The 12,250-nt window shown below is 39.6% G+C and overlaps 1 protein-coding gene across 8 annotated transcripts in view; it reads right to left on the bottom strand.

Annotated features, from left to right (window-relative positions):
* Positions 1-245: 245 nt before the first annotated feature.
* sun1b (Sad1 and UNC84 domain containing 1b) overlaps positions 246-12,250 on the bottom strand; it is a 27,637-nt gene continuing 15,632 nt past the window's right edge. For 4 of the 8 annotated variants that reach the window (XM_007557304.2, XM_016674009.1, XM_007557302.2 and 1 more), the window contains 20 exons: positions 11,693-11,934; positions 11,277-11,549; positions 11,028-11,162; positions 9,829-9,981; positions 8,977-9,060; positions 7,686-7,796; positions 7,428-7,547; positions 7,234-7,327; positions 6,802-6,860; positions 6,181-6,368; positions 5,699-5,977; positions 5,150-5,242; positions 4,926-5,017; positions 4,671-4,815; positions 4,245-4,562; positions 4,057-4,141; positions 3,334-3,449; positions 3,025-3,192; positions 2,809-2,901; positions 246-2,702 (listed from right to left, as the gene is read on the bottom strand). In XM_007557304.2, coding sequence (XP_007557366.1) covers positions 2,586-2,702; positions 2,809-2,901; positions 3,025-3,192; positions 3,334-3,449; positions 4,057-4,141; positions 4,245-4,562; positions 4,671-4,815; positions 4,926-5,017; positions 5,150-5,242; positions 5,699-5,977; positions 6,181-6,368; positions 6,802-6,860; positions 7,234-7,327; positions 7,428-7,547; positions 7,686-7,796; positions 8,977-9,060; positions 9,829-9,981; positions 11,028-11,162; positions 11,277-11,549; positions 11,693-11,934 — 2,965 coding nt within the window. In that variant the 3' untranslated portion in view covers positions 246-2,585. The remainder of the gene's footprint in view (positions 2,703-2,808; positions 2,902-3,024; positions 3,193-3,333; positions 3,450-4,056; positions 4,142-4,244; positions 4,563-4,670; positions 4,816-4,925; positions 5,018-5,149; positions 5,243-5,698; positions 5,978-6,180; positions 6,369-6,801; positions 6,861-7,233; positions 7,328-7,427; positions 7,548-7,685; positions 7,797-8,976; positions 9,061-9,828; positions 9,982-11,027; positions 11,163-11,276; positions 11,550-11,692; positions 11,935-12,250) is intronic. The other 4 variants (XM_007557305.2, XM_007557306.2, XM_007557307.2 and 1 more) reach the window with 3 other exon arrangements.

Below are 12,250 nucleotides of genomic sequence, written 5' to 3'. Positions count from 1 at the left end.
TTAGGCTTGATTTCTTCCAAACTTTTTTTTTTTTAATATTCTGAAAAACACTAGAAAATCTTTATATATGAATGGTCCTATATAAATAAACCTGCCATAGCTTTGTTTTTGAGCTACAATCATGCAAATCTAATATAGAATCCAGACCATTTTATTCTGGACAATTCAAGTTCCTTAATAAGTATTACCCAACAGCACAATCATGCTTATAAAATCAAGTAACACATGAATGGTATAAAAGATCAAAATTAAAGTCTTTATTGGAATATATTCCAAAGCAGTTAAGTCATCTCATGACTGAACAAAAATAGCCATTTATCTTAAAAAAAAAAAAATCCAAAATGCACTGAATAGCTTTTAACAAAATATACACTGCCAAAACTCATAATTTGCAGCCACTAATAACTTGTTAATAAATAAGATTGTGATCAAAACGTTTTTACAAATAGTATTTTAGACCTACCCAACCCACAACTCTTTACAAAGCCCCATTTTTGAACAAAAACACCCCGTGCCACAAACCTTTGTCTTACATGTTGTAGCAGTGCATCCTGTGTTGAGAATAATCCCGCAAATTAAAACAAAACAAAAAGAAAGCAAACACAATGAGAAACTTTAAAAATAATAGCAACATGGTCATAATTATGACTGGATTTCTCTTAATAAAGCAACACTGATAAAAGCAGATATCATAAAAAGACCAACTACAAACAATGAAATATACAAATTACATTCCTTCAGGGTTTTAGAGTTCTAAGAGCCCATGTGAAAAGGGACATTTAGGTGAAGTAAAGGGTGAGAGAGAAAAAGATAAAAACCAATCTATGGTCAACATGGTATCACAACTCTGGTTAAGATCTGAGCTCCAGGCACCAGATTTAACAACACTTTCATATAGAGTGCCGCACAAAAGGATTCATGCTCCTCAAACTTAACATTTTGTCATCTCACAACCACAAACTTCTGTGGATTTTTATGTGATTTACCAGCACCAAGAAGTGGAAATGGATCCATGGCTTCCAAATGTTTCACAAATAAATGTATAGAACTGTGGTATGGATATGTATTCAACCCCGGAGTCGCCTTTCCCTGCGATGGTTTTAGAGTATGTCTAACAGCTTTGCAAATCTATTCACAAAATGTTTGCTGCCTATTTATTTTTTTTTCTTTTTTACCAAACTGCTCAAGCGCCGTCGGTAAACATCACTTTTCACGTATTGCCACAGATTCTTAACTGGATTTAGGTCTTACCTTTTACTGGACCATTTTAACATGTGAATATACTTTCGTCAAGATCCGGAGCTGGCACTGCACAAGTTTTATTAGTGCCCCTGCTTCAACACACCTGAATGACCTTCTCAGCATGTCATGAACAGACGCATTTGATCCAGGTGTGTCGAGCCAGGGAGATATTAAAAACATGTAGAGCGCTGACCATTGAGAACTGACTATGAGAGCACTGATCTAACCCATTCCACTGTAACTCTGGTTGTGTTCAAGAATCTCCACCCCAATCACAAAAGTTATTCCAGAAATTCCTTGTATTTGCCTTCCTTTACTTTTTATTCATCAAAATAAAATCCTGGGCAACCAACCAACCACTTTACTTTTGGAGTTTTATTTGTAAAAAATGTGAAGACTGTATCTTTTTTTCTACTTCACCATAATATACTTTTGTCTTGGTCTATCAGCTAAAATCCCACCCCCCAAAAAACTCACTGGAGTTTGTGGTTGTAATGTGATAAAATGTAAAAAAAAATAAATAAATAAAAGAATGCTTTTGCAAGGCATTGTACATGATGGATGTAAAATCAGTGTATGTTTCAAAGAAGTAGCCACATGTTGCATGATTTCCTACATTTAGCATTTGGTAAGGAGCCTCCTAAGAGTTGCATCGCACAGAGGTCAGTGTTTTATAGAGTTGCTGTGTGATTAAAGGAAACTTGCGTTGAGCCTGCACTTGATCAAACATTCAGAACTTGTTCACAGGCAGCATGTTCACTTCTTTAAAAACAAGTCTTATGGCTATGGGAAAGCATTCGGAACCCATCTGCGGACGTCTCGGTTTAGCTGCAGCAACTAAAGGAGTGGCATATCTGGCAAAGACAGAGTGGTCTTGTTCCTAAAAATAGCAGATTCCATTAAGAAAGATAAAGAGAAAAAAACTAAAACAAATCAGATGCAGATTGAAAAGGTGGCTGAGATGAGTCTGTCATCCCCGCCCCAGTGAAGGTGTCCACCTTCCTATAGAGGCGGGGATGGGTTTGTCTGCTCGGGGAAGCCTCGCTACCCTCAAGAGCAACTCAGTGCAATGAAAAGGGGACTTTTAGCTTCTTTCGTGGTTCCGCTCCTCTCTGCGTTCCTTTACAGTCCAGATACAAAACTTCCCAGTGACTCTTTCATAAACACACTTTCCTTCTTCCGACTCGGCACATTGTTCTCACACTCCACAACCTCTCCGTTTGCATGGCTTTCATACCAAACTGTCCACACTGTCAGGTGTCCTTCGCTTTTAAGAAGCTGGTGAGAGTTATTTACAGACAGAGTAAAATGATGATTTATTAGTGTGTCTTTTGGTGGTTGCTTCATTCGGTAAGTGGTTCTCCGTGGACCCTGAAGCGATATAAGCAGGTGTATTCTGGATGACCCCAGTTAGACAGAACCCGAACCTCTACGATCTGGAACGCCTTGTCGTTTTTCTCCTGGAAAGCAAACAAAGGAATTTTTATCGATTTATTTTCTCTAAAGATGACAGACTCGTTTTCTTTTTTTACATTTAAAAGTTTAGAAAGTTGCTTTTAAAGTTACCTTAACGGGGAAGATCTGCAAAGAACCACCATCTTCCTCGTATGTGTAGTGCCCCAGCAGCGTTCCCTCTTCTTGGTACTCATCGTCGAGACCCTAAGAAGGAAAAAAATAAATAAAAATCAAAAACAAGTCAGAACAGGACACTTGGTGTTTCTATTTGATTCTTCTACTTATTTATTTATTTCTATTCTTAGGTTTTTGGGTCAGTTTTCTTACAAAGACAGTGAAGTTGCGAGGAGCACTGGCGATGTTTCCTGTTGGAGAGAGCGTCTTAGGGATGTGCTCCACACCGAAGGACGTTGGATGAATCCTCAGGGAGAGCCTGATCACCAGATAACCTTGAGAGCCTTTAAATGCCCAGCAGTTGCCAGGATACACATCCGGCTGATGGTATGGAAGAGCACGGTATTAGTTTTTGAAGTCAAAAGTCAGCAGTTTAGCAGTTAAATGTTGTTTTTATACACGCTTTTGTTTTTCCATGGTTATCAGACTTTGTTGCTCTGGATATCTGAAGGTGGGACTCACCTGGATTACAACACGTGGAGACTGGGAGAAGTACCAGAGTGGAAGGCCGAACAGACTCATGAGGGCTGTCTTTGTCTCATAAGTCTCGGAGCAGCGGGTGCTAAGGATGCTACCACCTGATAAAACAGAAACTATGTTTTTACCCAAATTTATACAAGTAGATCAGGGATCAGTCAGACAAGATATTGTTTTATAACCTAACCCTACTTTAAACGTCTCCAAGACTTTAACCCTGAACTGTCCAGATGAAGGCAGGCTTAGTTGCTACAACTAAAGTAATGCAACAAGAGTTTATTTATTAAGTCCACACTGCAAAATTCTTTTGTTCGTTTCTAAAGACAAAAAAATATGAGGAACAAAAAAGAAGACCGACTCAGTACCAGAGCGAGTTAAATCAATAGTTTTCTCTACATTGCCCTATGAGTGTAACGATAATTGACTGTAGAAAATGGATAAATGGATGGTTGGATGACCAAAGAACAGTGTTCCAGCACCCAGCCCACCAATGACAGTTAATATCATAAACAGCCAACAGATAGAGGCATGTAGCTTCACAACAGTTAAATACCCTGCAGACCTCAATGCTGCTAATGCCTTAGTCCTCATTGCGTAAGACATGCGTTACAGGGAGATAGAAGTGCTAGACTGCTAATCCCCTTAAACCACAACAGAGTTAACTACTGACCTGGATACAAGCTCAGGGTGGACAGGCTTCCTTCTTACCTCCAGACTCCAGGGCGTAGTCCACCTGACCCGTCCGGTCCTGAGAGTAGAGCTTCAGGGCGTTCTGAACAATCAGATTCACGTCCTGGTTTACAAACAACAAGGAGAAAAAAATAAAATAAAATCATGTCAGACAAATTACGTGGTAAAGATGAGAATCTTAAATGGCAGAAGGTTTTGTGCATTACCTCTTCAGACAGGCCCTCAGTTGTAGAAGTGTGCCGGACCGTCCCTCTTACTGTCTCAAAGACGCTTCTGGCTTTGGACTCTGCCTCGCCCAGAACCTGGGCTCGACTGTGCTCCAGCTGAAGCGAAATGTTTTTCAGGATGCTCATCTCGATGGAGGCCAGCGCCGCCTGCAGGTCGGGCGTGCTCACGTAACGCTGCGACAGCCATTGGATCAGCGACTCGGGGATCTCGCCCTGCTGCTGGTCCGCAGATTCATCGCTGCCGAAGAACAGATTTTTCAGCTCCTTTCGCAACTGCGAGGAGACTTGACCAGATATCTAAAGGGGGGGAATTTAAAGTAAAAACAGAAGGAAATGTTTGACCTCGATAAAGTTTAGACCATTTAAGGAGAATTGCTGAGTGGTTGGGACATTTATGCTGCTTACAGTCTGCTGCAGAGTGTTCAGCTGCTCGCATTTGCCCTTACATCCTGCGAAACCCTGCAGGTCTCCCCTGATTTTACTCAGCTCTGCCTCAAGTCTCTGCATCTCCAGCAATAGAGCGTTATGGTCCTCCTGCTTCACACCCACACTAATAAAAAGAACAGAAACTTCCTGTTTTACAACAGAATGGTCCATGTAATATGAGACATGAGGTGGCTCTCATGTCAGTTAGCACGTTTAATCATTTCTCCCTGGTACCTGACAGGAGCTGTGTCTGCAGCCGCCTTAGAAGCCGCTTTCTCCCGTTGCTTCGCCTCATCCTCAAACTGCTGTTGCTTCTGCTGCATCTCCTACAATGCAAACATGAAAACTTTCATTTGGACCATTCATTTGCATCATAAAGTTTGTTGTTTTTGCTCATATTAAGCAATCTGGGTCCAGTGTGTTCATTTGTGGAATTGCAGGAAACCTGCTGTGAATACCTCAGTCTTGGTTGTCAAAGCTCTGAGCAGAAGCTCTAAATTAGCCAGACGTGCTGCCTGACTTTCCTGTTGCAGTTTCTGCTGCTCTGAACTCTGCAAAAGAAAGACATTGAATCTTTATTTTCACACCCTCTCATAAGTTTACTCATTACAATGTCAGGACTGTTAATGATCATCAGCCATAAGTAGGCCTGTAACAGTAATGTATTTGCTAGAGGATATGTTTTCCTAGAAATAATTGCAGTAAATGATAATATCGCTGTGTTTTGAGGTCATTTTCAAGTGATGTTTTGATAATAATGCGAATTCACTCTCTCAAAGATGAACAAACTTTAATTTTGGAAAGAACACCTGAGACTAGAACTGGAAGATGTTTCAAATATCCAAAACAAAGCCACCACAACCAATAAATAAAATAGAAATAAAACCCGCTTGCATCCAAAACCATTAAAAAATGGGTTATCATTGTTCAAATATTAATCATCAAGATGGAAACTGAGATAATTCTAATTTACCAAGCGATCGATTGCTTAATTGTGACAGGCTTACCTGTGCTAAGTTTAAGTTCTCGCGCTGCAGTACTCCTCGCAGCACACCCAGTCGCTGATCCATCATAGAGGACACCCACGCTTCTAAGCTCTCCCTTTCGTTCTGACTGTGGACCTGCTCTTTCAGCGAGCTGTAGAGACTGAGAACATTGCTGTGACGCTGATCCTGCTTCTGGTCTCCCGCCTGGACTCTCTCCCACAACAACGCCAGCTGTCGCTCAACAACTTCGAGGCGGTCCAGATCCACGCCACTGTGGATGGCGGCTGAGGGGAGGATCGGCTGAGGAGGAAGACAGGGGAAATTAATACATTTATATTTAACTCTAAAGACTGACTCAAAGTCAGATATGCTTCCGTCTCTGCTCTACAATCAAGCCGCTAATGTCTGATGGTCCAATCATTAACCCAACCTTGTGCTTGTGAGCAAGTTTACAGGACATACACACTTTGTGAAAACCTGGTCTGTAAGATGGTGCTACTCACCGTTGCTTGGGAGACCGGAGCGCTATGACCCTGCTCCATGGGAGTCTCTGTCGCAGGGACAGCAGCGGGAACAGCAGCCAAGTTAGAGAAGAAGTCAAACCTAGATGTAGAGCTCCACTCTGTGAGGTTCATGGCTGGAAGGTAGGTAAGCAGGGCGCTGGTGAACGGGGGCCACCACCACCATAAAACTGCAGGCAGACAAAAGAATGTGAGGTTAATAAAAGAGGTAATGCTCTTTTATAATAATCCAAAGCTGTTTGGTTAAATATTAAACATTTCAGAAATTTAGAGTTAAACTGATGTTGCAGACACATAATACATTAAATGTTTTGTTTTTTTTTTCCTAAAACACACAAAACAAAAACTCTTTCTAGCCCTTAAGGAGGATCAAATTAATGTTAAAACTAAACTAAGGTGATATTTTACTTTAACTGCAGCATGATTCAGCAGGAAAATAAGAAATTGTTTGAGAACAGCTGAGCTGCATTGAAGACTCGGAAAGGTTGACCTGAATCTGCAGCTAGATTTACAGCAGACTCCAGAGATCTGTGCTGGTTCTAATAGCCATATATCATTCTCTCTGTGCTGACTACAGTAAATGGGTTCCATCTGTTTACTCACGCAGAAGTAGAAAGAAAAGCAAAAGAGGCAACAGGAGCTTCCAGAGTTTGGGAAGGCATCTGAAACGCAGAAGAAAACTTTGAATTTTACAAATGATTGGTAGTTCACATTTTTAAAGAGCAAAATATATATCTTTATTTATATTTAGGCAAATAATTAAAAATGAATTATGTGACGGTTTAAAAAAGTACCTTAATTAAATTATAAATAAATCACTTCAATTGTTTTTTACACCTGAATTTTTGTAATAGGTATAAATTAAAACGCATGATCATTTTTCACACATCAGGCAATTCCAACATTGAGCAAAGCTTAATTATACTTACTGTCAAATGCATAGCAGCAAAAGCAGCCATGTTAACTTTTATTATTTCTATTAAACCATCAAATATCTGTGATTAATTCGTTGTCATAAAAGGTAAGAACTCTTACTGAGTTAGAAAGAAGACGTTGACGAGAGACATGAGAGACACCAGTTGGTACCATCCTCTTGCAAGAAACCACATCAGTCCCTTTCCTGCGTTTACTAGAGATGCAGAAAGAAACGGAGAGAAAATATTCAAACTATCAACCTAAAGCTGATGCGTATCGTAATTTGTTGGAAATGATAAAGATCTGAAACCTACCTGGGGCTGCTAGGATCGCCCAGAAGCATGAGAGAAGGCTTTGTGTTGCTGTGACGATTCCTGAACCTAAAGCTTTACCTGCTGCAAGCACATAGCGACCAGGCAGCAGCAGACAGAAACCTGCTAAGACAGAGCGAATGAAGTTCACCAATACAGCTACAGGTTTTAAGGAGCTTAGCTTACAAAATAACAACAAGAATACAAAAAAATATCTTTGTAACGGAATGATCAGTTAAAAATGATGAAGCTTCATTTAACCTGTGTAAGCTAGGATGCTCCACAGCGCCCCCACCAAGCGCTGTGACTTGGGGAGTGGTGTAACAGCGACAGTGCGAGACTCAGAGTACTGCTTTCCTTTACAGTCGTCACCTGTGTGTGTCCAAAATGATGGAGAGCAGACAAGCAGAATGCAAAAATGAGCAAACAAACAAAAAAGACAATAAGCAGCATGAATAAACGCATTTATTCCACAGCGATTAAACATGACTGATAATCAAGCAAATTATAGAAAATGATTGCAAATTATAGCTCATTTTACAAAGGCATGTGCCGCAAAGCTTGATGGGAAACTAAAACAAACAAACAAAAAAATCTAAATTCTAAATGACATCTTTGTCCAAGTAATCTTTTTTATTAGTTTGGTGACATTAGCTTGCTGTCAAATTATTTTAAATAACACCGCAGGTCTGGTGCTGAGGGCTGACAGATTATCCTGGTGGCTTTAAAACTTTGAGCTTCCTGAGTTTTTTTTATTTTTCCCCCTTGTTTTTTTTTAGATATTTTATCTTCAGTTAAAATCTGGCATGAAAGTTAGAATAAAACAATTTAAATAATCTTCAACTTGACAGTGGAGGGTCAAACAGATTTATAACAAAGTTTTTAATTAGTCTTTGTTTTTGGTTAAAAAAAATCTTCCTATTGTGTTCACCTTATTTTCTGCCGTTTTGCATTTCAACAGTAGTGAGGAGACATTAATTGAATAAGATTTTTTTTTTCCTCCCACAAACTTCAGTAAACATTTATATTGGCAGTTTTGGCCCTTTCAAATATTTTTTATGTTCAAATAATAATGAGTCTCCTTCATATTTTAAGAGCAATTGTAAACTAAACAGAAAAGTACATGGAATACATTTTGTTGACAAGTTAAGAACCTCTAAATTGCTTTTCTATTTGGGCTCTGCATATTTGTTTGCTTTGAATTTGAAATTCTCATTTAAAATATCAAACTAACCAAAAGCCGTTTCACATCTCTCCTGCTTCTTTTTCATCTTGTCTCCATTTGTAAGTATAAAGTATATCATTAACCACAAAGCATAACCAACTTTAAAATAAAAATGTTATAAATACTCTAAATCGTGGATTAGAAAGGTCTGGCTTCACTTTCTGCAGGTCACAAAGTTCAACAGGCTGCTGAGTAGTTAAAGCGGTTCACACAACCTCTGCCCACTGATGCTGACACAGGCCACGCATATCATTGACTTTGTCAATCAAAGCTGCACACCAAAAACCCTAACAAAGAATAAAGAGAACATGTGCTGTGTGTGCTTACACAGGGAGCCATTGAGGTTAAGATGTGATGTTTCTTCAGTGACCAGGTCCTTCACATTCATGCTTCCACAGAAACTTGAGTGGCCTGCAACACACAGATAACATATTTGATTGTATATCAAAAGGTTTGAATTAAAAAAATATAAATAAATCATAGCGGAAATGATGAGAGAACCACCATGCTGTGTGGAGGAAGCATAACTCCTAAAGACGAGATTACAAGTAGAAGTTGCACATGCACAAAAATAAAGAGAATACACACAAGAACCTGGTTGAAACAGCAATGAGGGTGGTGAAACTAAACCATCAGAGCAAATGCATATCATCCACTGTGGGGAAAAAATACAATTAGGGAATATACTGGATAGAAACATTTACTTTATATATTGAAACCTCAGCCAAATGGTTGGAGCAACTAACAGTTTTATGCTACAAAGTGCAAATTTGAAAAGCTTAGTTAAAGAGTTGAAGGTTTTTGGAAATTCATCTTAAATGCTCACTTAAGTGCAAATCTCCTCTCAAACTCATTTAGCAAAATGAAGAAGTGCAACACGTGCGACGGTGTTGTCTGGAGTTTTGAAACAACGGTGTGGCTACTTATTTCATTCCAGTATACTTCCCCTTTCAAAAAGAGAAAAGTGTGAAAGTGAAATCTGGGTCAATTCAGGAGAGAGATAGGCAAGTTATCACATTCTTCAAAGGCACACCCATTTTCTGAGAAAGCAAGCATCTCTACCATCTAAGGAAGGAGGACTCTTGTCTTGATTAACAAAACAGTAGAAGCTTAGAAAGGAGAAAAAAGTTAAAGGAAACGAGGCAGCTGAAACCTGGAGCTGTGACCGACAGCAGATACCTTGTTCTTCAAAGCCATGGCTTTTGGAGCCCATCATCCTTTGGAGAGTGGTCTGCTTAAACAGCCAAAGTTTGGACAAACTCGAGGGCCACGCTTGTGTCAAGGAGTCTGAGTACGAGGTTCGGACTCCTGTTGACATATCCTTTGACACCCCTGTCCACACAACCATTGTAAGTCGAGATGGAAACTTGATTCATGATCAGAAGCATGCAAATGTGTTCATCCCTCTCCAGGTTTTATCAGATTTTGTTCATGTTTTTTTTTTTTTTTCCATCCGTTTTCCACTTGAGCCTGAACAGCTTTCCCTGTCTCTCCTGAAGAAAAGCAACCTCACAGCAAAACCCCCCACTATTATATCTTCAGGGGATGTTGCGGTATTAGTTTCTGGAAACTCATTTGTCTGGCATATTGGGCAAAGAGTTCAATATCAGCTCCAACCTGTGCTGCTCCTCGCTCGGCCAGTCGATTTAGACGGATTTCTTGACAGGCTGGTTTGTGCTTGGTACTCTTTTCATTTTCAGATGACTTATTGAACAATTCTCTGCAAAATGTTCCCAGCTTGGGAATTTATTTTACAACCTCAGCCTGCTTTAAACTTCTCCAAAACTTAATCTCTGACCAGTCTGTCCGCACTCTATGATCTTCATGATGTTGTTTGTTTACTAATGTTCTCTAAAAACCCCTGAGACCAGCTTCTGACTTTCTGAGATTAAATGACTCAGAGATGGGATTCTTTCTACCACTTAGGTGAATTGTGAAGGCAATTGGTTTCATTGGATTTCACTTATGAGTATTGGAGTAATTGGGGTTGATAACACAGGCAACACTCTTAAATTTGTATTTGTAACGACATTTAAAAACCATGTCATCCGGCTTTTGCTTCTCAAGGATGTCCTATTTTGTGTTGGTTTTTCACGTAAAATTCTAATAAATGGATTGTGGTGGTAATTTGGAAATTGCTGGGGCAGTAAGGGTACAAATGCTTTTACAAGAAACTGTAGAAGAAATAAACCTCACTATAAAAAAGACAGAGTAATTGAGATAACAGAAACTCCCCAAATCAAATTCAAATGGCAAACATAGAGGAATGTAAGAATGACTGAAGAGTGGAATGAATCAAAAATGGAGTTAAATATCAGAAGATTAGATTTGGAGAATGAAGTATTGATGCGTAAATTATCGATGAAAATTCAGAATACCTTCTTCTGCTGAGCTCCTGGTTCTTGTACCCAGCCAGACCAAACTGCTGTAGACAACAGAGACTAAGGACACAATGGGGGACAGGGCTTTTTTGCTGTAGCGCACACATGAGTTAGATATTGACTTCAGGACACCTGGAGGGAGAAATCGCTAATGGTTAACATTATCTTCATCACAATCCTTGTTATGCCAATATGACTTTAAACAATAAAAATGCAAGTTCCCAAATGTGGAAAGTATTTTCTCACCTGACTTGTTCCTTCGACTCCTGTCTCTGGTATAAATATTTGTGTAAGGTGAAGCTGTGGAGGTGAGGCCATCGGTGGAAAGTTCTGCTGCTTGGCAGGATGATGACGATGGTGATGATAGCGATGTCAATGATGACCGCGTCACACGGGAGTCACTTTGCTGAGAGTGAAACGAGCAATCTTTGCAAATGTAACCATTAGGGACCGAAGCGTTGGTCTTCGAAAAGCTGGCTTCTCCGTTGATGTTTGATGAGCTCTGGCTGGAGTGTTGCTCTGGAACATGACAGCCAGGCAGCAAATTTAACCAAATTTGATTTTCAAGATAAGACTTCCTTTGCAAACTGTAGCTTTCCTGGGGTAAAGAGACAGAGCATTCAACATTTTTTTGTGATCAAATCTATAATTTTTTGCCTCACCCCACTGTCCATCCACAGTAGTTGCAGATCTGATGGCGGTTCCTCTGCGCTGCCTCAGGTGATACTGCTCTTGAGCTGATGCGAGCCGCGAGACGTCGTATGTTGTGACGTTTTCGTGACTTGTTCTGTCAATCGGGGTACTGGCAGCTGAGAAGGACAGGGTTTGTCTCGGTGTTGATATTTGGCTTAGGGATAAAGACACAGAGCTGGATGTGGACTTCTGCTTTCTGTTTCGCGGGGTCCTAGAAAAGAAAAGAAAAAAAAAAAGACTGTGTGGTTACTGTCTGAATAATATAAGACATAAATAAAATAGTTTTCAATTCTGCTTGACTGTTAATCTGAAAAAATAAATTTTGGAAAGATGTGGATCGTCTTGAGGTCTATTTATTCCATGTTGTCCTGACTGTTGAGATATTGTTTTGTGATGTGATGATTTTGTGTGAGTAAGGGAGACGTGGGAATTTGTTTGATGATGTTAATGTCTGTTAAAATTAAAAATTGTTAAATAAAGACATTTCATTTTACTGGTGAACAATGTTTACAACATAATAATAGAAA

This window comes from Poecilia formosa, unplaced genomic scaffold (assembly GCF_000485575.1).
Source record: "Poecilia formosa unplaced genomic scaffold, Poecilia_formosa-5.1.2 Scaffold88, whole genome shotgun sequence".
NCBI classification, from domain to species: Eukaryota; Metazoa; Chordata; class Actinopteri; order Cyprinodontiformes; family Poeciliidae; genus Poecilia; species Poecilia formosa.
Note: the sequence above shows the minus strand (reverse complement) of the source record. Positions and strands in the feature narration are given on the sequence as shown.